At 47.8% G+C, this 26,833-nt stretch overlaps 1 protein-coding gene across 4 annotated transcripts in view; it reads left to right on the forward strand.

Annotated features, from left to right (window-relative positions):
- The window catches only part of GPC3 (glypican 3), a 149,247-nt gene that overhangs the window by 92,336 nt on the left and 30,078 nt on the right, over positions 1 to 26,833 (forward strand). For all 4 annotated transcript variants that reach the window (XM_080553709.1, XM_080553710.1, XM_080553711.1 and 1 more), the window contains exon 6: positions 8,790 to 8,910. In XM_080553709.1, the coding sequence (XP_080409835.1) occupies positions 8,790 to 8,910 (121 nt within the window). The remainder of the gene's footprint in view (positions 1 to 8,789; positions 8,911 to 26,833) is intronic.

Consider the following 26,833-nt stretch of genomic DNA (forward strand, 5'->3'; position numbering starts at 1 on the left):
CAGTGTTTGAGTACCCCAAACCACCAGTTTTTTCAGCCTTTTCCCCAAGAGGGAGCCAAGCAACTGTTCATTACATAGATGTTTCTTAAACTGCTCTGAGAATGCCTGTTATATGCTTGAGCTTCTGGCAGAGATACAGTAGTCCTCCTGCTGGACTAATATGCAATTGTCGGTCATTCAAATTCCAGCTTGCTGCTTTTTACAAGAAACTTGGTGTTTTTGAATCCCTTGTGTTAATTTCAGGAAGGTGACATTGTAGTTTGTCCCCTATGTGTTACTGCTGCCGAACAGGGGGCTGATTTTTCTAGGATTTATACATATAAAATATACTCTATGTCGTCATGTTTCCATGTTGCTTTATTGGATACTGGCTTTGGAGGACGCTGACAGGAGAGATGCTCATTCCTTGCACTTAACCTGAGCTGCTACTCCTGTGTTTTTTTCTGAATCAGTGTTTACTCTGTCCTTTTTATCCCAGTGCTGTTACTGGCAGAGAGTGACCGTGTCCTGGAACGGATGTGCTCAAGGCTTTTTCACTGCATCTCATTTCCCATTTTGAGCCTTGAACCATTCTCGGTTTCCTCCTTGCCCTTAACTCTCTCTGCCCTGATTGACCACAGCACTTGCATTTGGGACTCTGAGGCACTGCAGCCAGCAGTGCTTTTCTCATCATACAGCAAACTGTGAGCAAGACTGTATCTGGGCTACGTTCTTGTCTCAACCTTGGCTCTGGTGCATCCCACCTGCATGGTGCAGTCCCTAGTAACCCCCATGAAGTTGAGAGCTCTGAGGACCTGCTTGGCAGAGGGCTTTCCACAATGTGTCTTGCAGCAGGGATGATGTGCAATGTGCTCTGCTGATGGCTCAGCATCACTCACCCTGCTTTGTATATTTTAGCATTTTAAAAAAATGATTCATTCCACACTTTGTTTTACAGTGTGGTCCTTTGTCCACCTCATGTAGTTCTCCTTGTTGGACCATTTAGTAGCAAGAATTTGTTCTCCTTCCTGGGGTTTGATCTTTGCTAACATTCTCTTGTGTGTGTTTAAGACACGGTGCTTTGACCTGTCAGAAATATCTTGCAAATGCTGGTGACTGTACAAGGACAACAGATTTCTATGGTCACGTACTAAGCAGCACCGGTGTCTTTTGCTGTGCTGTTGCTGTGTGGTTGAAGAACATAAACCGAAGTAGGAAGGGAAAAGAAAAGGCATCAAATTGTTGCTTTTCAACCTTTTCCAAGTGTGCAAAAATGTCCTATGCTTTTACGAGAAGCCACAAATGTTCACAGCAAAAGCTGCAGGTGGCACACTCCACCCCTTGTCAAGAACTTGTGAGGGGTTGTAGTGCTTTGATGTTTGTGGTAGCTGGTGGCTGGACCTGCTGGATCTTCCTCTGAACCTCCTCATCCCTGTGCACCTCTCTGCAATTTTTCAGGGCTCAATTAACTGTCAGGCACTTCTCTGAGATAGCAGAGGGCTGGATGTACAGACAGGGTGGGTGTGCAATAGCTTAAGCCTGCCTAAGCCAGGGTTGTTGTCAGTCCCTTCCTTGCTTCCGTTTGTCTCCTTGCCCTGTCCTTCTGCCTCATGCTGGTGAGCTGGATTTTTGCTGAACTGGAGACAAACTGATACTCCAAAGCAAAACTTCTGCTGGATCCTTGCTCTGCCTGCCCATGTGAGGGTTGCCAGCTGCAAAGTGAGCTGGGGGCCGGGGCGGGTGGGTGGGAGTGAGAGCTGGGACTGTGCCGGACTGCATCTGCGTCCTAATAGTGTGGGGCTGCTGGTTTGTATGCAGCGCTCAAAAATAACAAATCTGGTGTGCTCAATTGCCAGGAGGCTTTGTGTCAGCACGTGTGTCGGACAGCTAGCTGTATGGATGGGAAACAGGCAAATGAGGGAATATGTTGTCCAGCTTCTCTTATCCCTTTCTCCATACAATGCAGACTAAAAACAGAGGATGATTCCTATCACAGAAGTCCTGTCTGAATAATTAGCTTGTGTAAATACTTTAACTGAAGTCAAGTGGGTGTTGAGATATTGAACTCGTCTCAGTTTCTGTGGGAGTTAGGCATCTAAATCTCAGAGGTGATTTGAACCTTATATATAGCATCAGGCTTTTGCAGCATTTAATACTAAAAGTCTATTAAAATCTAGATTCTCAGTTTAATAATCCGCTTACAGTACTATATTCCTTTCAAGCTGTTATGAATAGAATGACGGCAACATTTGCCCGCTGCAAAACTTGTAAGTACATTAAGTATTACTGTTAGATATTGCCATTTCTAAATTGTTCAAGACAAACTTGTACATTAATCTAAATTATCCACATAACTCTTGTTCTCTTTATACCAATTCCAAATTAATATATTTTTAGCACCTTGCCAGATTCTTTTCTTCAAGCTAGAAGTCTCAGATTTCCCTGTTTTTGCCAACATACTGTGGTTTGTTTTAATCATACAAATCATAAACAATGAAAGCACAATTGGAAGCAAGGGAGAAAAATGAGATTCTGTAATTGGAACAAAGGAAATTCCATGCCAGCAATAACCCTTTAGCTCATGAAGGGCTTGGTTATTTCTGGCAGTGCTGCAAAATATCTGATACAATGGAGTCCCCAAAGAGGGAGGCTGTATAACTTTTCAAGCACATAAAACACAGCTTTGTAGCAAATGTAAGCTATAATGAAAGGATAGTAGGCAAATTCAGTCGGTTATTGAGTGGCCATAATTGTTTCCAGAGTATAGCAGAAATGAGGATCATGAATCTTCCTATATTAAGCCTGCTGCTTGGTCTCAGGTTTAACCAATTCTTCCAAAATCTATTTGTCTTGAACTTTACTGAACTGATGTAAGAACGGAGGGGAGTCTTCAGGCTGTCCTTTTACACTTTAAACTCCCATTGTTTTGCTATGAATATTACAGTATTTGCTTTTCTTACTGGAGACTTCACATTTAATAAAAACTAACATCTGTTGCACACTTACTGGCTGCAGTGCATGATATAGGATGGTTTGGAAGAGGCAGCATTTCTCTTTGGCAAGGAACTAATACAGCAGGCTTTTGGAGGGCTCTCACGGTAGGGAGACCAGGCTGCGAGGAAGCTGATATTTGGGAATGCAGCAGAAAATGTCTTTTTTACTTAGGTCCAAATGCTCCCCGCTGAGAGCATTGTATCCTCCTGGTTGCTTTTGAAGAAACTTTCTCAGAGCCGCTGGTGGTGTAAATTGGCTGGGGCACTGTGAACTCTGCAATGACTGCAAGTGCTTGCTGTAGCACATTGCAAGCTGGGAAGGCACCTGAGAACCACGCACCTCACCTTTCTCCTGCTGCCTGCACCCCCGTACAGCCAGCGCCTGCGTTTGGTCAAGGGACGTTGGGACCATGTACCCTGAGTGAAAAGGGACAGCTGGGGTGGACACATTCTCTCCTCAGAGAGGAAGCCATCAGGGGAAAAAAGTTATCACCTCTTCTTGGAGGCTTGTGGACTCCTCCAGGACTTGCTCCCCGGTTGTAGGGTGCAATGTGAGGGTCGGAAGCAGCTCTTCCAGCATTTTGGCTCTTCTTGCCTCTTATGTGATAAGGACCCAGTGTTGCCAGGCTGTGTGAACTTATTCTGCAATGCTGAAGTTGATCTGTAGCCAGAAGGGCAGTGAAAATAAAAGCAGCTGTGAGTTGGTGCAGGTTTGGAGAGGCCGGTGAGGCTGCTGGGATGCCTGGATTATTTCTTTGGTGGTGAGAGAACATCTACCTTTTTTGCTTAATCCTTCCTTGCCCTTTTTTACAGTTTCCTGGTCTCAAAAGAGGCAGAATTTGGCCAATTTGAGTCCAAACAAGCTCCAGTCCATTCCAGTTGAAAGTCTCTCCTTTTTCCTCTGAAAGGAAGGGTGTTACCATTTTTAATGCTATCTGACTGTGAAAGGGGAGCTAGGGAGTTGTGTGTAGAAGTCTTTGCAGCCAAAAGCAATGGGAGTGTGTGTGGGAAGGTGTTTTATTCAAATAAAAGCCTTACTTAATGTTTTCCACTTCAAAGGCTTTAATGGTTTAAAAAAAAGTAAAAATTAATCTTTGACAGATGTACACCTCTCCAGGACTGAGCAGACCAGTGGCTGTATGATCGGGACTCCATTTTTAAACATCTAAAAGGGTGCACTCACACCGTTGTGCTAATAGTCGTGAATCTCTGGGCCACCCCCTCAAGGCTGAGTAGCAAGTTGTCATGAAACACAGAGCAGCTTTTGGGGACTGCAGGTGTTGGAAAAACTGCTCTCAAGCTCAGCCATGAAGTCCTGTGACATGAAACTTCTTTTCTTACATGGTAGCCCTGTCTTGTAGCAGCCTGTGCTGTGTTTGTCCCCCATCCGCTCCCTCAAAACAAGTATGTTTCAGTGAGCAGAGATAGTACAGAACGAGTCTGCAAAGGATACCATGCTCTTTAAATTGTGCAGCTGTATTTGAATAAATACTTTACAACTGGAAGGCAAGCATAAATTATTTGTTACTTGAATGAAAAACTTACTTTCCTTTTTCTAAAAGGTGTAATTCTTTGTTTGACTTAAAGGATTACTTTCTCTAAATCATGTGTCAGGCGTTGCAGTAACTCATCTCTAAGCCTAGTATGGCCAAGTAGGATGAACACACATTTTACATTTATTGCCATATTTTTAAATAGCATTTGTCATCTTGTCTTCATTGCTCTGAATCAAAAGCCTGGAAAGATTTGCATTTGGACTGGAATGGCCAAACATTCACTGGAGATGTTTGTGGATGGTGGGGAGAAAGGGAGAAGAAAATCCCTTAATGTGACTTCATACTTTGGCATTTACAGTTGGTGGATGAAGAGGGTGAAGGGTCTATAGCTGTGCTACCCCCACAGAAAACCTCAGATCATCAGTGTTTTCATCAGGTGCTCGTCTTTTAAGTTGTTTCTAGTGAGGGCTACGTGGCATTTGTCTTTGTAGACTACCATGACCCCAGCAAGAACCCATGCCCAGAGAGCCCAGGCAAGGAAATGCTGCTGACTGACATTGAGGCACATCAAAAAGGAAAAGTATTTTGGGCTTTGCTTATGAAGTGGAAGCCAGACCATGCTCATATTGCAACACTGATATCCCTTCAGTTCAGGGACCCCCATGACCATGGGGTGGACTTCAACCACTGTGCGTTTGCTGTTCAGTGCCGGTGTCGCTGGTAGAGGTGTGTGGTGGGTTTGGTGGAGTGGCACTAGCACCCTGCAGAAGGGGCTGTCTTACTGGCATATGCCGAAAGTGGCTCGGATCTCTTCTTACCTGAGCCGTGGCTGGGGAGCATGGGAGGAAGGTGATGCTGTTGCTTTGCAAACCCTGTGAGCCCACCTGCCTTTTAGTGACTTGGTGGGATGCAGGAGAGCTGTGGTTTTTCCTCTGTGTGGGTTGTGCTGGGACCCCCTCGTTGTCCAGCTCTGTGGGGTCTCCAAAGGCATCTCTATGCCACGTTAGTCCTTAGAGGCCTGGCTGCTTGGCCCAGGCTGCAGAGAGGGGTGCCAGCTGCCTTTTCAAGTTTTTCTGGCATCTCAGGAATGTTCATCCCTCGCTGAAGCTACATTTCAAAGTCTTTAACCCTTGGTTTGGCTGCATCCCACGTGCCTGAATGTGTGCCAGCCCATGCCGCTTTCTGACAAGGGGGAGCTGATATCCACCTCTCACTCAAGGTCTCGGCTTGGCAGCGTGAATGCAGTGTGTCCTAAAGCACCCAAGCCATGCAGGAGCTTGTCTCTGGCTCTTCGGTGTAGCATGTCCCTGTGCATCTGCTGCTTTGTGATTCAGTCCCAGTATGTGCAGTTTGCAGAGCCCGCTGCTGTGCTGCTTCAAATTATGTGCAATGAGGTAACGGGTTCATCTGGGGCCTATTGTGCCCCCTTGTACCTTGCCAGGTGAGAAACAGCAGGCAAAGTCACTCTGCTTTCCCGGTAGGACTGTGTTAGGTAGAGTTCCTTCTGCAAGCACTTTGAGGTTTGCTTCCTTCTCCCCCAGGCTTGTTCCTTGGGGAGTGAGCTCTGATGTCCTCGTGACTCCGAGGATGCATAGGGGTCTCCGCCTTCTCCAGAACATGTCCTGTCTTTGGACATGTTACCTTGACCTGCCGTAGCTGTGTTCCTCCCTCCGATGTGACATTGTGTAGGCTACAGAAATCCTTTCTGGCAGTTGTTGCCTGGATTTCAGAAGGGGTTTCGCCCACTCAAAACCAGGCTATTAAGTTTCTTTGTAAAACGGCTTAGGAGAGAGACTGTAATAATTTAGGCATGCACCAAACAGGGCATGGTTCTGCTCTTGCTAAAACCTGTGGGAGATTTATCCTACTAGTTAAAACGGTTAAACCACAGGAGACTTTTCAGCAATGTGCTTTAAAGTTCTGTCACTGTTTTTGAATTAAATTCGCAGCAACACCAAAAACAGAAATTTCTTTGGCATCTAAGAAGCCACACGCTTCTGTAGACGTTTGTGGTCGGTCGCCAGATGTATTTGTCAGCCTGGCACGGCAGCGTTAGGTGACTCTGTGACAAATAAGCAGCAGGTTTGACGCTTCGTTGCTTCCAGTGCCTTATTCCCCTGCAAAAGGTTGAAGTGCGCAAGTATTTGCAGAGCGGGGCCGATGTGTGCTTGCGGCAGCGCTGTCTCCTCACGAGATGGTGCTCTGAGCCCACGCTCCCACCGCCGGCCGAGCTGCAGGGAGCCAGGCTTCGCCTGCCCGTGGCTTGCTTCAATCCGGTGGCCAAGCCTTGCCTTGCTTCGGCCCCCGTTCTACAAACCACTTCGCTTTCAGCCTAGGACGAACCTCTGATAGCACGCGTAAGCGCTTTCCTGAACCGGGAGCTCTTACGCCTCGGGTGTAGCTGTATTTTGTGCTTGCTGGAACAGCGCCCTGGTGCACGGGGGGTGCGCGGTGCTGCGGGGCGCAGCTGGGGCGCTGAGCGCTCGCGTAGGGGTAACTCGTGCTCTGGAAAAGCCTCAGAGCGGAAATCAACCTCGGCGCTGTATTTTGGAATGATGTGAATGTTTCAGGCTGGAGTAGGCTTTATATCCCTGGATGTCTGATTCTCGTTGTTAATTAAGAGTTCAAGTGCAGCCAACCCCCCCAAAGCCTTCTGCGTACCCCAACAGCTGTTATGGATGAAGAACCTTGTGCCTATCGCTTTCTCCCCCAGCAGAGCGTTCTCCCTGAGCTGGCCCCACCACCCCTCCTGTCTCCCTCCCCTCAATTTAATCCCTGCTGATGTCCCGCTTCCTCCACAAAGCCTGTGGGAGATGGGCTGCCTGTCATCTCAAAGGACCGTGTAGTGGGGAGGGGAAGGGGAGCTGGCAGATGGGGCGCAGTCGCCGGGGCTGGTGCTGGGAGCTGGGTACGGATGCGACATGCAGGAGATGAGGCACAGAAAGGAATACTCATCAAGTTTACCCACGGCACCGGAAAAAAAAACATACAGTAAAGCAGACTGATGCTCGGTGTTATCTGAGAAATCTTGCTTTCGTAGGCTGTGCCGGGTTTTGGCAGCGTGTGCTTGGGCTGTCAGCTCTTGGAGATGAGGGCTTGTTTTGTGTTTTTACAGTACCGGGGCCAGTAATTGGGGCTGCAGTGAACACAAACAACCCGCAGCTCAGGAAGGCACCAGTGTGCTGCTGCCCTGGCTGTGAGCAGTAAGTGGTAACAGCCACTTACTGGGGTCCCGAAGCCCAGTTTGAGGTTGGTGCAGACACGCTTGTCTCATGTCCCGAGTGACACAAGCTGTTACCCAGGTACCAGGCGCAGGAGTGCTTTCCTCCAAAGCAAAGTATGCTGTGATCCCTGTCTTTCTCCCTTCTCCTCACTCTGATAAACTTTGCCATTCCCTAGATTTGGCAGCAGTGTATTTACACTGCTTTCCTAGTTGCTGATGAAAAAAACTGAGAGCTGGCTTGGCCACCCTCCTCTGCACAGCATCCCTGCAAGCTGCTTGGGGAGGGTGCCTATGGAGGCTGTCTCTGGTGGTCTCAGGCAGCTCTTAATTTGCTTTATGCATGCTGTACCGACATGGTGGTACCCGTGTAAATCAGGATATCGTGTGGTGCAGAGTCCAGCACCGCACCAAAGTCAAGGTATGTTCTGTTGAAGCTGTTACTTTGATCCCCAAGGCTGGATCTCATCAAAGACTGAAATCAGGTTTGTTTGACAACACCTATTTTCCATTAGCAATGTTGACAGCGTTAATTATATTCTGATGCTTTAATTCTTTATTATTGAAATCACACATCAGTGATAGTCATTATTTTGCAAGGGGTTGATGTTATACTAATCAGCTTGCAGTTAACTGGGTCGTCCCACTCATTTTTTTTTGGCTGTGGGCACACTACCACTCTTGTACTGGAGTCTCTGTGGTCTGCCAAGATTTATTTTAAACAAACATGAGCAAGCCAGAATTTCTCAGCCAGCTTTTTTAGGACTCTTGGGTGCAAGTTATGTGAAAATATTTATCCCTGTTGTATATTGTTTAACGTCTTCCTTGGTTACTAATGGACTGGAAAGGACTTCATTGTCCTCAAGTGATCAAGTACATCATCTCGCTGCTTTGCAAAGGCAGAGCAGAAATATATATGGGAATCTTCTGCCTTTTCTGTGTCGTTATTAACTGTTTTATTCTCTCCATTTTGGAAAGGGCTGGTACTTATCTTGGGAATACTTTTGTTTGTACTGAACTTTAAAGATCTCTCGTGTTAGCCCGTCACATTGTGGTCTCCTCTCTTCTCACAGATACTTTCCACATTCTCTCATTCCACAGATACAGCCCCCAAATCACAAGGAACGGAGCAAAAGCTCACCCTGGCAACCACGAGGTGAAGATGAAAAGTCCCGAGCCAGTGATCAGCCAGATTATTGACAAGCTGAAACACATCAACCAGGTTTGTTGCAGGCGTGCCAGCAGGGGATGACTCCAGAGTGGGTGGTTTCCAAATCAGTCTGGCCTCCCCCACACTTTCTTCGGGCTCAGCCAGACAACCCCGGGCGGCTCTGTTTTCAGCAGCTGGGTGGAGAGCAGGTGCTGCTTCGGCCCGGCTTGGTACCAGGCATGCATGGCAGGTCCTGGTTCAAGCCCATGGGCAAAACAGGAGCCCCAGGGCATGCATGGTGCGGCCCTTTGGGCTCAGCCTGTTCTCAGGTACTGGATGCGTCCTTGTGGTGCGCTTCTGGTGGGTGCTCATCCCCGGTACAGTGGGAAGATGGTGCTGCTGTGATATCCACAAGCACAAGGTGCTGGTGTGGGTCAATGTGGCACGTGTCTGACATCAGCTCTTGCTGAAGTCCTCTTTGGCTTTGCTCATGGCTGGAATGGAGGGTCAGTTGTTAGTTTGCTCTATGTCCTTGGATGTCCGCTCCTAATCACGGTCGAAGCAAGTTACTGTTTAATGGGGATGTGGCAGAGCTGGATGAGACCCTCTCTGCCAGGCAGGGAGCTTCCTTCCCACGGTCTCAGACCTGGCATCGTTGCAAGGACAAGCAGTATCTTGTCTCTACCCATCATGCCAGGCCAGGTTAAGTCTGTGAAGCCCCACTGCTGCCAAGGGATTAAGTGACACCCCTGTGCTGCGTTCAGTTGGCAATGGCTGTGAGCTATGTGAAGGAAACTGCCTTTCACACAGTGTGACTGCTGCAGGGAGAGGGTTTAACCTCCCAGAGCTCTCCCACAGTATTGACTCGAGCCAGCCCTGCCTTTGTCCCCCAGCTGGGCTGGGGTCTGGCTCTGGACTCTGCTCTCTGTCACTGTGTAACTCTCAGAGGGGTTGTTTTCTAGTAGGCTGGCAGCTTTGGACCTCTGTACTCTCTGGGAACATAGAGCATTGGGGTCTTGCTGGGAAAATACTCGGGCCATAGTGCTGTCTTTAACATGGCTGAGCTGCCCAGTCTCCCTCAAGAGAGCTTCTACTGGTGGGGATCTTGTCCAGGTTTGCTCCAGCACGATGCTTTCAGGAGCGGCAGCTTCCCATGGTAAAGCCCAGCTGCACCCCGCCTGGTGGGCTGCGAGGGCTGATCTGCCCGAAATTGCTGGCTTAGCGACTTTTCTGCTAACCTCTGCTTTCCTGCTCCCGCGGCTGCCAGGGGCTGTTGTGATAGCAGCTCCTGGCCGAAGCCCCGCGGGGCAGGCACACGTCACTGGCCGCTGGCTGGGAGCACTGGGGCCACCGGGACCCCGGGAGCACCCCAGCGAGCGGAACAGGCGATGGCAGCGCAGCCTGCTCTGCCTTCCTGCATGGAAAAGCTGTGCCATCTGCCCACAGCCTGTAATTATTAAAGGGGGGGGGGGGGGGGAGAGAATAGCGTAATCAGCTCCCTATTAAATGGGGTAGAGGGCAGGCTTCAACCTGCAGGTGATAATGATATTTTGCCGTTCGCAGTGAGAAAGTCGCACCGAACAAAACATGGTTATTAGCGCACTTGAAACTGCTGACATAAAGTGGTTGTGAAATGCTGGCTGCCAGATTGGGTCAAGTTAGGTCTTCGCTGAACAGTTCAGGCTGCTGAGGAGCTAAGCTTCGTGGAACGAGGGACCCTGGGTAAACAGAACTTGGCTGAACGCAGCTGTTTACAGCAGCATCCTGTCTGTGTCAGCTCCTGCTCTGAGAATAGGGGTAAGTGGGTGAACATGGTCAGCTCAGTCGTGGTCTTTTACAGCTCTCTCCCTTGTTCGCAGTATCAGACTGGAAAGTTGTAGCATTGCAGGGAGCAGATGGGTTGTTTTGCTTTCGATGGCATAAACTGTAAGAGTTTGAAAAAATCAACCCCTCCTGTAAAGTTATGTTTGAGAAGGAGGGGAATTGAGAATAAAATCAGGAGGAAATGTAAAGTGACTTGTGGAAGTTAGTTATGAACCTAGCTATTCAAGCTGAGGATCAACGGTAAGCAGCTTATATACCGGTAAAGTAACTGTGGATGTTACTTAAATTAGGGATTTTGGGTGGCAGAGCTCACCATCACACTTCTTTTCTTGGCCTACTGAAGTTTTGTGATCTGCTTCACATCTGGAACACATCTCGGATGCTAAAGAGTAGGAAATGTGGAAGGAGCAACTCTGGATGAATTACAGTTGTTTTTCAGGTGTTGGCTTCAGATCTGGGAAACAGTGTGCACTCCTAGGCTCGGGAAGGGTGAAAAACTCCGTATCTACCAAACGCGATGGACAGTGGTTTCTGAGGTTTTGCAAACATTCAGTCTTTTTGGAAAAAAAAGAGTTCTTGTATTGCTCAGAGTTCTAAACTGGTTTCCCATGTGACTACCAGTATATTGTTTGTCTAGCACAACTTAATGAAATCCTCCCCGTTTTTTTGTGTTGGAGATGCAGGTCAGTTTTCATTCATAGTAGTAGGGTAGTAGGTAGTAGGCATCTACCCTACTACAGGTAGTAGGGTAGACTCAGGAACCATGCTAGTTGGTGCAATTTATGTTAGAGTTCCACATTTTCTTGTGGATTTTTGCCAATGTCTGCAACTTGCTGGTGCTTTGGCTTCAGTTTACTTCAGGCTGCTCATGCTGCTGAAAAATGTGTGTTCTTTCATCAGTACACCAAATTTTCAAGTTTGCTTGAGTTTGGCAAATACGTTGTATGAGGGAGGAAATAATGCTTGCTCAGTAGTTCTTATCTTCTCAAACTGAATCTGTGTAAGTGTATGCATATATGAGAAATTCTCTTCAAACTTTTCCAGTTTGGGAATGTTACTTGTGCATTAGAACCAAACGCACAGTGACTGAAAAGAGTACAGAAAACTTAACCCACAGAGAAAGGGAAGTCAAAAAGTTTGCCAGATTGTTTTAGCTTGGTCTAAGCATCTTTTATCAAGCTAAGATAAATAAATGAATGAAGCATGGCTGTCTGAGTGGTGTGTTGTCTCAGGTCAGTTCTTTCTGGATGAGTCACAATTACTGGTGCCTACTCATCACACCAAAAATCCAGACCACTTTTTTTTCGTGTGCATGTGTGACTGTGGGTGGTGCTATTTTTTTTTGCATTGGTGGGCGAGATGGTTTGTTATTGCTGTATTGGAAGCAAAGATTCCTTTTCAGTTCTGTTAGATGTCTACCAAGTTGTGATTTGAGTTATTTTTGCTCTGTGGCCAGAGGCACGAATAGCCCATCCATAAATATTAGCATTGTTATCTCAGCTGGGAGGCCAAGGGTCGCCTTCAGGAAAATGAGTTGGAATTGGTTCCTAACTTTTATTTCCCAGAGTGGATGGGGTCTGCTTCTGGCTAGAAGGGTTTTCACTCATCCCACACATGAAACTATATTGGAAGTGAGAGGTTATTCATCGTCAGCACAAGGTCTTGCTCAGTTTTTTTGTGACTTGACAGCAACCCTAGGCAAAAAGCAGTGTGCAAATGAGTTATTTCCTCTGGTCACTCAAGTTTCCCCTCGCCACCGGGATGGCTGACAGATGGGGATGACTTCAAGTTCTAACAGATATGTGTGGAGGTGGGAGCCATCGTGCCTCATGTCCCATGTCTTGGGTGCTCTGCTCCGTCAGTGACCTCCTACCAAGAAAGGCTTGGGAGAGTGGACCTGGGTGATGCTGATGCAAGCACGCAGCTGCGATGGAGACTGCAAGTACTGGATCAGCCGGTGTGATGCTCTTGGATCTCCTTTTTCTCTCTCTCTGTCCTCAGCTTGCTTGTGCACCCCCTGGGGTGCTTGCAGGGCTCTGACACCATTTGCACTGAGATGTTTTCCCCTGTCCTTACTGCACTTACCTGCAAAGCAGCCCAGTGAGCTGGAGCAGTAGCTGTCCCTGTTCTGCGAGTGGGCAGATGAAGCGAGGAGGTGACATCCCATACAAAGTCTGTGAAAAAACAGCATTCCTAAAGATTAAGCTTGGGCCCACTTCTGATTCCTTTCTACAGTTAGATAATTCCTGTTGTTTATCATAGGACTATCTCAAAGAGGAAGAGCACAGTTTTGAAAGAGGAGGGGAAAAAGTCCACTAAAAATGAAGAATAAAATCCATAAAAGGAAAATTAAGTGGGGGAGATGGGCCTTTACAAGATTGAAGGGTCTGGAAACATATTGTACATTTCCAGACACTGGAGTTAAGGGCTCATTTAGAATATTTCAGATATACTGGAGTTTGACAGTTCTTTGGTTTCCACATCAAACAATCTGTAATTTATTGCCCTGTATAGGGACTGTGTTTTTATCATATTGCATATTCTCTAGCCAGAAATCTAACTACCATATAAGCTCTTAGAAAAAAAAAAAAACAAAAAAACACAGCCCTTTGGGGATTGGAATCCAGGCAATATGCTTTCACAGACCCTGAGAAACCAACTTTGATTTATTTCCTTGGAAATAGGGGGAACACACAATTTCTTAGAGTGTTAGGGCTGCTCCACAGGGCAGGATCTTGCTGCCTTTCTTCATGTGCTCGGTGTAAAGACCCAGCCCTGCAGCGAGATCTGTGCGAACGGGCCCTGTGCTGCTCTTTGCGGGGTTTACAGGAGGATGAGAACAAAATTTTGAAGTTTTATGAGGCAGTAAAACACGGAGCTCTAGTTGGAATTAAAAAGAAGTAGGCAAAGAAGGGTGAATGACTGAAGACAAAATATACTTAGTTTGCAAAAGCATGTGCCGGGGGTTAAATAGCTATGTTTGAAGCTGGCTTGATCAACCAATATATCCAATATTTGTTTGTAGGTTTAATGGCCTGTTTCTCGGAGGCCTTGCTGCTGGGAGAGGGCACAGCGGAGGTCACCCAGAAGTTAATTTGGAAAGAGGCCAAAAGGCCACAACTTGATTGAATCAAATGTAAACAAAATAGGCCTGGGAACAGCGCGATGCCCAAACGCGTCTCAGGCCTTCTGCTCAAAATACAGAGTGTGTCCGAGCACTGGGGACCCGCGATGGGGGGCCACTCTTGGGCAGCAGAGGGTCGGATCCGGTCCCTGCGTGGGGAAACCTGTGACTGGTACGGAGACAGCCGTCCTTGTGGGCTGCCCCAAGAGCTGGCGTGCGGAGGCGGCTCACCCTGGCGGGTGCTTCCAAGGGAGTTGGCGGGTCCCGGGAAAAGCCTTGCCGGGTGCTGTCCCAGCCGGCTCGAAGTGGGGAAAACCATTAAGTCTGTTGTGGGAGACCCCGGGGAGCTGAGGAGTTTTCAGGAATATAGTTCCCCTTCAGAAAAAAATCCATGACTTTGACAGTTTCCGTGGAATCATGTCTCTCTGTGGCCCGTTAGGCTTTGTGAGGTTTATTATTCCCACCGCATTTTAATTCCCTAGCCAGATAAAGCAGCGTAATAATTAGAAAAATGCACAAACTACTAGATTGTTAAATGAAGTGATACATAATGCTTGTCACTCGCAAATACAATATTTAAGTTGCACCAAAACGAGTCATTGTTGGCTGATTTTCCACTTTCAAATTTAGTAAGTTAACACTACAGTATCTGAAGCACTGTATATGTGTAAGATGATTTATCAAGTCCTCAAAAGAAAAGTTAATAAACACAATAATTGGACACGCCTTTTGTTCAACATTATTAAACAGTTTGTAACAATTAAAATATTAAAACCACATGTTGTTGAAAGCAACCAGACATTGCAATTATTTCTTACTAAGGCTATTAAATAAAATGACAGAAGATTTTTATTTTAATGATAAATGCATTTTGGAATGGATCAGCTAATTCCTCTTTTACTGCACAAAATAATCTATAGCTCCACCAAGTCTAGGCCTGGTATTTAAAGAGTAACGACGTTGTCCTTTTGAGCCGTGCCTCAGCTCTTGTTAACACACCACTGTAAATGCTCTCTTGCAGCCTCCAACTCCATATGGAAGTGGCAATTACAGGATTTTGCCAGGCCAGTTAAATCAGGGGAAGTGTGACCCTCTCTAACTAGAACATAATTAAATTTTAATGTATTTTATTGTTTGGAAGGTTTTTAAATCCAAAAACATTCTTTCCCCCCTTCTTGCTTTCAGCATGAAGCGCTGCTTGCCTGCGCCAGCTATCGTGCGTCAGGGCTGTATCTGCAAACATCCCTGCTTTATCGGGTTTGTTGTGGGAACGCTGTACCCATGGGTCACCCTAAATGGGTTTTCTTTAACAGCCCGAGATTAATTGAACTCGGTGTTTGTGCGTGTGTTTTTAAACAGACGGTAACTGGCTAACTTGTAATCTGGGCTCTGTTTGCTGAAGTTTCTTGCTGGTTTTACATATGGTCTTGCACGACATGGAGGAGCGTAACGGGTGCACTGTTAAGCCCCATGCTTTTACTGCTTGCGGCAGTTAAATTTGCTGTGGAATGTGAGGTATTTCCCATTTTAAGTAAGGAAAGGGTGGTAAATAGTCACATTTCTGGCTGTGCTCAGTGATGCTAGAACCTGGCTGTGCTTGAGGACCTGAGCATCTCCCAGGTGCTGAAGTTACTACTGCTGTCTGTTACTGACCTGTTGTTTTTATTGAAGGCGGTGGCAAAACTGTCAGCATCCTAGAGGCCCCATATTGGCCATTTTTGGGAGAAAATAATTCATTGTAAGATTTTCCTCAGAGCACCCAAGTCCTTTGGTCCATCCCCATGTGTACTTTTTTTTCTTATTTCTATCTAGTGAGACTACAGAGCTGTCATTTTTCAAGACAGGACTCACTCCGTTTCCTTGCGGACTTCCATTTGACCTTCCCCAGCAATGAATTTCAGGAACACGTGGGAGAGGAGTGGGAAAGGCACTTGGGAAGCTCTACGTCTCCTGCATCTGTGTGGAAAAAAGAAAGCCTCACCTGTACTTCCTTTTTACTAATGCCACTTTCCTATCTAGTAGTCACTTTGCTCACCAGTGGTGTTTTGCCTCTTATCTGGCATCAGAATGGATGTTTAGCTTGGTTGTGACTGTAGGAGCAGCGAAGTTTTCCCGTGCAGCAAGGAAATCCAGCCCGCAATCCAGCAATACCGGGAGGTTGGGGCGGCTGAGCTTGGATGGCTTGGTGTTCCGGATGGCTTCCGCATCAGTTTGTTTGGCATTCAGAGCATTTAGGTACCATAAATAGCATTTTATTGCTCACCTTCCCTGAAATTCCCTCGTTGCTGCGGTCCTGTGTAAGAAAAGGGATTCAACTTTGCCCCTGTGGCTTCAGCTCCAGGGGGGATTGTGTGGGGAGGCAGGTGCCTCAGGTGTGTCCTCCAAACAATGCGGTGGAAATCAGCTGGGGAGAAAAACACCTTTAAAAGGGATTAATTTTCCTTTGTGTCCAAAACAAGCAGCTGATGCACAGCGGCGCTTTAAAACAAACACCAGATATCCTGTACCAGCACCGGAGTTTATCCTGTTGTGGAGGAAACAAACCTGGAGGAATCCTCGCGTAGCAAAACGAGTGGATCCGTTGATACCAAATGAACAGTTAATTACAGTTATTCTGGGCCTCGCTATTCGTCTCGAATATCACCTTGTGCTGTGACTCAGCCTGGTAATGTGATCAGTGGAAGATGGCCTAGGTGGGTGTCCTCTCCAGGGGTCCCTGGCTGCCCATGCATGCCCATGGGGCGGCAGCAGCAAGTTTGGTGCTGCCTGAGGGCTTCTCAAAGCGGGGGTTGCTCCCTCCCGGGAGAAGTGATGGCCCTCGGTCCTTGGCTTTTGCCAACAGAGGCACTTTCTGTCTGCTGAGGGGTCTGGGGGCAAGTTTTCAGCAGGGGGCTGGGAAAAACTTTCTCCAGCTCCTTTTCTTTGAAATTTAATTACAGTAGCGAAGCACACAGCCCTCTCTGGAGTTGGTGGGATGACTGGTAGGTCTCTCATTTTTGCATTTCTCTCTAAAATTTGACTTAATGTCAAGGTTTTAAAAATGTGGTCCAGACAGAGGATTGGGATTGTGGGAGCTAATCTTCATCTTCCAGAGCAGGCCTGGAAGGTAACCTATGGTCGTCTTGGCCGCAGAACAAACCTGATGGCTTTGTTCTTTAGAAAAAGACTCGCTAACAATAATGTTACTTTCGATTCCAGCTTGTGGTGTGTAACCGCGTAGCAGCCGAATTCTCGAGAGAGGGAGGAAAAAGCACCGAAGTCAGATTTGCCCTGGGCAGGTTGGGCCAGCTCCATCACGAGGTCCTGCCGGCCGCTCTCTTCCCGCAGGCTTCAGGAGGCTGTGCTTTGGTGTGCACGAGGTGTTTGTGAGCTGTGCCACCTGCAAGGGACCGAGAGCTGTACCCGTGCACCAGGGTTCAGGGAGCGGGAGATGCTCCTGGGACCTCTCCCAGTGCTCTGTCCCACTTCGAAGGCAGCTGCCAGCATAGACTGCTGCAGCCCTGTGAGCTTCCAGCCAAGCCACGCTGCTGTCAGAAAGTGAAAGAAGTTCTGTATGTTTTAGGTAATGAACGATTTGTAATCTTGCTCCTTTTGTTACACCTGCTGACAAAGCAGCTGGTTGTAATTAGGCAGGTCTCTGCTCTGGCAAACCCTTTCCCTTGTCAATAAGGCTGCTTTAACCTGTGTGTGTCCGTGCACGTGTAAATAGCCGTCATGGCTCAGGAAGACTTTGTCAGTTAATGCTGTTGCTCTTTAAACTTCTTAGCTTGCTTTTGACATGTAACTAACTGCACAGGCCAGGTTATATTTTAGCGCTCTTGCTGTTGTAGCGTGTGCTGCAATAAATGGCCTTTGCGGCACATAAAACTTGAGAGCAAACAGGGAAGGTTAGGTTGCAGCAATATTTATTGTCTATGGCCTTGCTTGGCTGTATTGTGAGGGAACAGTATTTAAAAGAAGAAAATGTGCTCAGCTGTTTTTTTCTGAGGACACATGTAAGAAGATGCTGTCTTGCGGAGCACTGTCAGCAAGGGGAGCTGAGGGACAGCTGGCTGAGGATGGGTGTCCTGTAATCAAGACCTATCATGATGGGCAGGAAATTACTTTTTATTCTTGGCAGGACCCTTCAAGTGCCTCCTGCCTGTGAGTGGGGAAGGAGTGCGTTGACCTTTTCGGGCAGCGCATTGCTCCTAAACGTGGAGGGTGAGACTTGTGTAGGTACATTTCAGGGCTTCCTCTGCAAGTGTTGGGTCTCTCTGGGGGAGGGTATAAAGTCACCGGTTTTAAATCTAATTTAAATGGTGAGCTGTGTCAGCTGGTGGCTGTGTGTCTGTGTGGGAGAATCACCCCAGGCAGGGCTCCTCTTGCCTGCTGCTCTCCCCAGGATACTGAACCTTGCGGGCTCTGCTTTTGGTGGATACTTTAAGTAATGGTGATAAATTGCACCCCAGTGCATCAGCAGTGTCCGTGATGGACCCTGGATGTTTCCTCTTGTTTGTAGGCCTATCCTAGGAGGCAGATGCCAGTACTGACACTTGAAAAGCTGTGTTTCTGAAGTTACATTTTCTCCTCTTTGGGTTTCAACAAGCAGCAGCCGTGCTCTGAGTGCAGAGGAGTGTGGTGACCTTGCCCAGGAGCCAGCCCAGCCATCAGCCGTTAATTAGGGACCATGGAGGCTGGAGACCCCCCGTTCCTGGGATTACTTCTGGTCTGGTTTGTCTCAGTCGAGTGCCTGTTTAATGTGAAGTGCATAAATACTTGTGGCAGCCGGGCCTGGGGCCCTGAGCTCCCCGCTCCAGCTGGGCGCCTTCTCCAGCAGTGCTGGCCCCGTCCTGCCTGCAGAGCCCTGCTCCCGTGTCCCAGCTCTGCCTTCTGCACGGGGCTGATGGACAGAACGGAGGCTGGCAGATGGCAGAGGTGGCCCCCAAACTCCTAAGTGCATGTCCAGGGCTCAGCAAGGCACCAATTGCCCTGGTGTGTCCTCAGGAGGGAAGGCCGGCTGCTCTCTCTTCCCATGGCAAATACCCCCAATCTTGTTAGCTATGGGTCTTTCTCCTCCTGCATGATTTAAATCTCTGCTGAAATCAACAGCTCGGTAATTACCTTTGCACTAGGGTTCTCGTGTCTGGTAGGAGGTAAGTGGCTGGCGAGGTGGTTGTTGGGTCCCCTGTGGCAGCCCTGTGGAGCTGGGGATGCTCAGCAGAGCTGTTTGCAGTTGCTTTCTGAGCTTTCAGGGCCTTGGGACTAAACAAATGCAAAGCTAAAGCTAAAAAGAGCAGCCCCTGGGAGGGCAGGGTACCCCTTGGGGTGTGGCAATCATGGGGAGGGGGGGGGGGTGTATTCTGGCAGCAACCTCTGTACAAGACAACATTGTGCACAAAAATACATGATTTGAGAATTCCCTCTCTGCTGGGAGCTTTTAGGGAAAAAGGGGAAGCTGCTTGGGACAGATTTGTTTGTGGAGTGGCAGAAGGAGAAGGGGAAAAAAAAAAAAACCCTTCCGACACAGCTCTCGGCTTGCTGTTTCTTACCTGGTGCCAAGGACGAGATGTCTTCTCTCAGGCAGCCCCAGCAGACGTCGCTGACAGCCGGAGAGCAGCCACGTGTGCCGGAGCCTGAGCCAAGAGGAAATCTCTCAGCCGCTCTGACGTGAGCGGGGCTGGGCTGGCTGGCGGGTGGGTGAGGGTGGCAGGGACCCACACTGTGCTGCGTGCCTGCCTCGGGCATGCCGGTCCCCTTCCCAGAGAGTCGTTTTTAGCAGGTGGCTCAGGGTAGGATAGTGGTACAACACCAACCCATCTTCCTAGGTGCTCTGGTGTGGGACTGCGCTGTACCGAAGCCCAGATGTGTGCTTGGTTGAGAGGTAAAAGCACCACGCTCTGAAGCTGTGCGTATGCATCCGCCTTGTGTTTTTTGTACCCATCACTTAAACTGGGCGCTGGCCTGTGGTGGAACATCCTGACCTCAGGTAACAAAAGGCTGAGGGCGCCTTCCTTCGAGGCCATCTCTGCTTTGATATCTGAATGACGTGATGGTGATGAGGTGGTTGTCTCCACCTCTATCTCTGTATTGTTCCTTGTGCTCCTGCCCTGTCACTGCTTGTTGTCTGATCTTTTATCTTTTTGGTGACGTGTGTTTTAGGATTTTCTGAGTGCCTTTTGAATGGCATAGCAGGGTTCTGCTCCAACACAACTAAATAAATATGAAAAATATGGATAATAGCAGTGGATAGGTCCTGGCCCACATAGGCTCCCACACCCCTCCTTTGCTCAGTTGCCAACCCCCTGAGGGGTGGCTGCTTGGCAGGTGGACAGATTGGTCCATGTTCCCCTGTCTAGTGATGTAGAGTGGTTGGGCAGGAGAAGGGAAGTCATCTCCTACTGTGGATGGTGGTAGGAGAAGGATAAACTTTGTTGGGGAGAAGAAGCAGGAACACGATATCACTGAAGAAATAGCATGGGAAGCGGTTGAGGCATACATTGCTTGCAGCTAGCAAGGAAAGGAGCATCTTTGCAATGCTTTTTCTACCTGCTGGCTCTGGTGGGTGAGCAATCCCTTACCAGGCATAGATGGGTATCTGCCTGCTGGGGACATCACTCTGTGACCCCCTTTCATTCTTCCAGGCAGTCTGAAAGCCCACTGCAGTGCTCTTGAGATACCAGCTCTTTCCCTCACGCAGGTTTAACAGTCCACCTGTGGGATTAATGTGGTGTTCTGCTCCCATTTACCCAGATACAGGTGTTGTCAGCACAAATGTTCACCTGGGTTGTGCACCAAATGTGCTCAGTGAACCAGTGATGTAGCAGGAGGCGCTTTGGTACAAGTGGCACCAAATCTGGAGCAGATATGGGCCCTGTAGCAGAGACTGAGCAAATGATGCAGGTCAGCCCAGCAAAGCGAAGAAGAGCTGCAGTGTTTTTGTGTTGTTGGTTTGCTTTTTCTGCAGAAAAAAAAAAAAAAGCCTCATTCTTACCTTAGTTCTAGAGAACTGCTAACTTGTAGGAGTCCTATTCTGGCAGGAGAAGATTCAGACAGACTCCAACAAGGTGCTGAAACATTATCTACTACCTGATGCGACTGTGTTGAAGTTAGTGATTAGTTTTGGAGTTTGAAAGAGACCTATGTTTAATGGGGGTGGAAGGAGGTCTGAAGGAAGGGATGGTGAAGTGATGGTTTGTGATCAGGAACACAAAGGAGAAGAAGGAACAGCAGCAGCATCTCACACGGAGCATTTCTGCAGCGTTGGCATCGATGTGGGGCTCAGGGCACAAGCTGGGAGCAGGTGGGGAGTCCCCAGGTCCTCAGCGGGCTGGGCTGGACCCCACGGCCCCGCTTGGCATTGTGCTGTTCTGGTCCTTCTGACTGCTGCACAAAAACAAGCCATAAATAGCTGCGTGGGGAAGGAACTGCCTATAAGGCGAATGAGCTGATCGTAAAGCCCGGGTAATCTCTTTTTCGTGTGTGCCCTGTGATGAACGAGCATTCGTTGGGGCCAGGGAAGTGACACCTCCCGTACTGAGGGAGAAGCAGGCAGGAGCCCGTCCTGGTGCCAGGGAGGGCTTAAACCTCCGCGCCTGCAGGAGCATCCTGTCCCGGGCACCGGCCAGCAGTCACCAAGCTGCAGCAATTCATAACGGCTTGGCAGCCCCTTCTGCTGCTGACAGAGATTTACTGTCCAGTGTGGACTCATTTTAATTACTGCCAGCGTTTAGGGGTCTTTATCTGTCTTCTTTTACCCATAGGGATATTGTCAGTTTTGATAGCTAATCTAAAGTTAAGCTGATGATCCATAAAGTAGGGCAACCCTTTGGCCAATAATTCAGTGCTGTCACCAGCTTCTTGGTGCTATCAGGAGAGTGACCAGAAAACCTGATTTACTGACAGCTGAGTGTCTTCTCTGGGGCCTGTGAAGGTAGTAAAGGGGGTCCTGCTGTGCTGGTGGACCCAAGGTGAGCGTGGCGGGGAATTCTTCCTATTCCAGGAAACAGCATTTTGAGGGGCCTACTAAAAGTAGAGTAAAATACTTCTGTGTCTGGAGAGCATGATACAGACTCTGAGCCCCCCTTGCCCTGAGGAGGAGTGTGGTGCTGGCTGGGACCTGGTTTGCTGAGTATTGCTTCAGCAGTGCAAAACCTGAGGTGGTTTGAAGCAGGCAGCACAGGGAAGTGCAGAATTTGCTTTTCAAGCAGCTGATAAAACAGCTGACATGCCCAACGCATTGTTTTTCTAAGCACTGAAAATGGCTTTTCCAGGTCCAAAGCCTACCTCCAGTTTATTAACATTTGATTAGCAATTGCTCCTTGTTGTGCTGAGCTTGAAATAGGAGTACAATTAGGAACAGGTTTCTTCTCTGCCTCATCCGCACTGCCAAGGTGTATCCAACCAGCAGGGCCATAACAAAACCGCCAGTTTGACTGTCCTGCTGCTGAAATGGGCTCTTCTGTCCGTGGGCTAATGTTGTTGAAAGGGCAGCGATGCCTGTTTGTGCGTGCACGCATGCACTCAATCTTGCAGGGCAGAAGTACGGATCCTGGTATTTACAATTTACAAAGCTTTAAATTCCCTTATTTTTAGTGGCATTTGGTACTTGGTGCCAGGGAACATTGAGTTTTTCTGTAATACGCGTTGTGTTTTGTTGCTGTCCAAGACAGAGAAAGCTCTCTAGAGCTCAGAAAGAAGCAAGTAAAATTGATGCTATTGATGTCGCATCGAGTTTCGGCTTGTGCATGCTCCTGTGCTGCCAAGGCAGCCTGTCCACAGAAGGGATGGAAAGGAACGGAGCTGGGAAATAGGAAAGCAGAGGGGAGGGCATCAACGCATCCAATGATGAGGGTTGGTTAAATAATAAAGAAAATATTTGCTAATAAAAGATAATTTTTTCCATGCTATTTCTAGGGCTAATAAGCAAAGGAAGTGGAGAGAATCGATTCTCCCTGTTGCATGCTTGTGCGTGATCAGGCCACAAAATTCAAAACACATGAGTTTTTGGAAAGTCCACAACTTTAGGCTTTTAAAATGGGTTCCTTGCCTTGATTCTCGCTTGTGATCAGATAATGACCTTCGTAAGCAAAACAGCCCCAGCTGTATTTCATAATGGGAATATACTTCTGTACATTGTAATGAGCTGTTAACAGGGAACAGTATCGTGTGAAAATCTGCACTTTTCCCATGATGCTGCCCTGATTTAAAAGCCACCCATAAATTATTCAGTGTTGCAAATTTAAAGGTTAGGATTGGCTATAAGATATATCCCCTTTCCTCCCCCCCCCCCCCCAACAATGTTTTCAGCAGACTGGAATTTAAAATGGAAAAACCTGACCTACTGGGAATCTCAGGGGTTGTGTGGGAAGTACGGAAGTATGGTGGCCTTTGTGTTGGGTGTCGGAAAGCATGTGGTCGGAGTAGGCGACTTACATAATGCGAGGAGAAAGAACAGCGTTGCTCCTTCAACACTCTTTCTTACCAAGGCTCCTGAAGGATGGCATCCAAAATTTTGCGGGCAGTCCTGAGTTGGTGGCTTGAGTCGAGTTTCTGAAAGGTTTCTAGCAGAGCCAGAGGTTGGCTTTCACTGCTGGGTTTGGTTCCTGGGGTCCTCTTCATGATGCGAAGCGGTACGTAGCTGGACATCCAGAGATTTTCTGCAATACAGCACTCTGGATGTGGATGCTCGATTATTAAATGTATATTGCAATTCTGAATATTATTTTAGCTGCAAGATCAGTCTCCATCCTCTCCAGCTTTTTAGGTTTGATCGTATTCCAGAGGCTTACTAAAAACATGCGAAGAATTTCAGTAAAACTCAGTGGAACACTTTTATTAAATTTTTTCAGTCATGCAAGCTAAATTAAATGACAGCTCTGTCCACCAAAAGATTACAAATATCAATCAGACTTCCCCCCTAAACTTATGAAGGAATTAAATGTTTTTCTAAAAGTCTTCTATTCCCCGTAATAATCTGTTTGGCTGTTCTATTTACTTTACATATTTTTGAAGTATGTTGAAAGGGATGATTTCTGCCCTAAAGGAGCACAGTGCTTGTATCTCAGTGCCGATATTTTATCTGAATTTGTGGGCACAATTTTGGTATTGCTCAAATTGATATTTGCAATACTGTGAGCATAGTTTCCAAAATGAGAAAACGGCTATTAAACTACAGTCCAAGGAACACAATGTTGATTCCTTTTTGGAGACGGGAGATTAATGATAAAAAGTATGTTGCAGCTCTCACTGTTTATGTTAAAATTGGAAAAACAAGACCAGGTGGCTCAGTGGGCTGGTGGGATGGTGAGCTCTGAGTGAAGTGGTTGTTAAGAATGAGGAGTTATAAAGATTTCAACATACGGTGGCCCGTCCAAATCCAGCTGAGTCATTACCCTGCGTTGCTGCATCTGTTTTTGTCTGGTCACTGTATGGTTATGAATAATTGTATAAATCATGCTGGGACGCCCCAGGGAGCTTTCCTTGCAGAAATGCTCGGCACACTGTTCTGATCTGGTTTGTTTTTTGAGCTTCAGGGAGACCACAGGACAAGCCAAGGAACAAATATTTATATGGAAACCAGCTGGGACTGCCCGGCATCCCTTGTGCCAGTGCCCTTATGTCCAGGGTGGGGGCATGATTTAAAAGCGTGAGCTTGGAAGTAAAACTGATGCACGTCTGAGCTGGTGGAACTCGTAGTCAGGAGCAAAGGATGTGGCCCACGTGTTTCTTTCCGTGGTTACTGTGCAGATGGGAGATGAATGCCCCGCAGACACCTCTGAGACATGTGCATGCGCGCAGACTCCCACAATTAGCTCTCTCGTTTACGTTGGATACATTATAGTGTATTTTTGCCATTATGGTTTAGCAAAGAAGAGCAGATATGATTGTAAACTCTTGCAGCTGGGTGAATTGTGATTAAGTTAAAGCTATCTCACTGTTACATACTACTTTAGTGATCACTGGACTATGTATTTTCCTGCCTCTTACTATAGGCTTTAAACCACAGGACATGAATAAACTGTAATGTTAGGGTAGTAGTCAGCTCCAGTTGCTATTTAAGGATGGAGAAGCTATGTTCAGTCCACTGAATATAATTTCATAAAGCATGCAGACCATGGCGGAGGTTGTGTAATGGTAGTTGAGCGTGGCTGTGGCTGTGGCTCTGGCTGTAGCTTCATGGCAAACAAGGCCTGCATGGGAGTCATTACATCTAATTTGGCTGCTTGGGGGTGGCCTTTCAGCAAAAGCAAACCTCCTTTGCCTCTCATTTTTCACTGCTTCCCTGGATCATCTTCTCTTCTGTACCATTTTATTTCCTGAAGCGTTTTTCCTAGTCATGTTTTGCTGCAGCGCATCCCCTCTCCTAGAGGAAAGGTGTTGGCTGAGACAGTGAAGGCGCGTGCTGATGCCCAGGCAGGTTTGCAGGGCTGAGGATGTCTCGATGCCTGCAAGCATCACCGTGCCCATTGCACACCACCGTCAGCTTGCATTGGCCACATCCGCACCTTCCCTTCCCCGTGGCTGAGGATACTGCACTTTCTCCAGGTGTTGCTGTAGACTGCACTGACTGTTTCAGATAAAGCCAGGCTAAAAGCTGGGGCTTCACTGGAGTCCTGTGAGTGGTAACCCTGGTTTGTGGTGTGTAGAGGGGCTCTGGTTACATTCATGCTCAGAGGGCTCCAGGGCTGTGCTCGTGTTTCATGTTTGCTCCCTCTGCACCCGCTTCCCGGCTGTGCCGCGTGGAGGAAGGAGCAGCGCGGGGTGGCCGCCAACCACTGCGCAGGGACATGCAGCCAGTGAGGCCCGTGTGGCATTTTTCAGAAAGTTCCCGTTTTATTATGGCTACAAAGGCTGAGAAATTAAGCTGCAAATTTATAGCATGCCAAAAAAAAAAAAAAAGTAATACAAGAAATGCTCAGTAATTTCAGTGTTTGAAAACAAACAATTGAAAAATTCTGGTTCCCCCCCCCGACCTCCTCCACCCCTCCCGCTAAGCTTATTAAATCTGAAAATATCCCAGAACTTAATTCTCTCTGCTAGAAAGTTCCTTAGGCCTCTGCTGTTTCATGTGAGTAATGAAAGTTATGCTGCTGACATGTACGGTGAGGTCCCTGCTGTTTTGCTCCATGCCTCAGATGCAGAAGTGAGCATCCTGTAGCCGCATGGTTGCAGTTCCCTTGGTCCGTAAGGGGCTTTTTTGTGTGTTCTTTTTTAATGGTTGTGTGCTGGGGCAATGAGCCCTAACTGGTATGGGACACCCTCATAATATTTTCAGCTGATAGACTGCTCTGAGGAATGCTGTTAGCTCTGTCATTTACCAAGTCCTTATTTACAGTGAGCTTACTTATTGCTGAATTCCTTATTTACAGTGTAAAGATGTGTTGCAGGATTTGACAGGCGTTGTCTGTCCGTGGCATGTGGCTGCACGAACCATGGTGCTTCTTGGTCCCCCTTTGACATTCGGGCTCGATGTCCTTGCCCAAAAGGTGTGCGGTAACCGGGGGGGGCAGCGCTGCTGCAGCCTGCGGGAGGGCTGACCAGGCGTCGCTGCCAGGAGTGGGGCACAGGTCTCGCGGTGCCATGGCATGTGAGAAACACCAGGCTCTGCAGCAAGAGCCAGTGCACGACGTGCCTTTGAGCACGATTTCCCCTAAAAACATTTCATAAACACTGGGGGCTTAGTTTGGAAGAGAGAAATGCAAGGAGTGATAAGGCCTGTGCAGTTGCCGTGTTTGGTTTGTGTGAGGTCTGCCCCGCGCTACGCCCAGCTCTGCATTTGCTTTGCTTTTTTTTTTGTGGTCATGCAATATTCTGGGAAAGGCCTGTAAATATCTAAATAAAATAAAGCTCCTGAAGAGTGAGTTGGACATTCTGAGCCAAAGCCTGTTGAAGGCCATGGAAACTCATCCCCCGAGCTTCCCTGAGTTTCGGGGGGATGAGCTGCATTTTACCTCCTAACGCGGGTGTGGAGCCAGGCCATCTCTGGTTCAGGGTGTGTGGGCACGGCCGGACTGCTGCTTGCTCTGAGAAGAAACATCAGGTTAATGCTGCAGTTGCCAAAATGCT

The sequence above is a fragment of the Anser brachyrhynchus genome (genome assembly GCF_964034855.1).
Source record: "Anser brachyrhynchus genome assembly, chromosome: 13".
NCBI lineage: Eukaryota > Metazoa > Chordata > Aves > Anseriformes > Anatidae > Anser > Anser brachyrhynchus.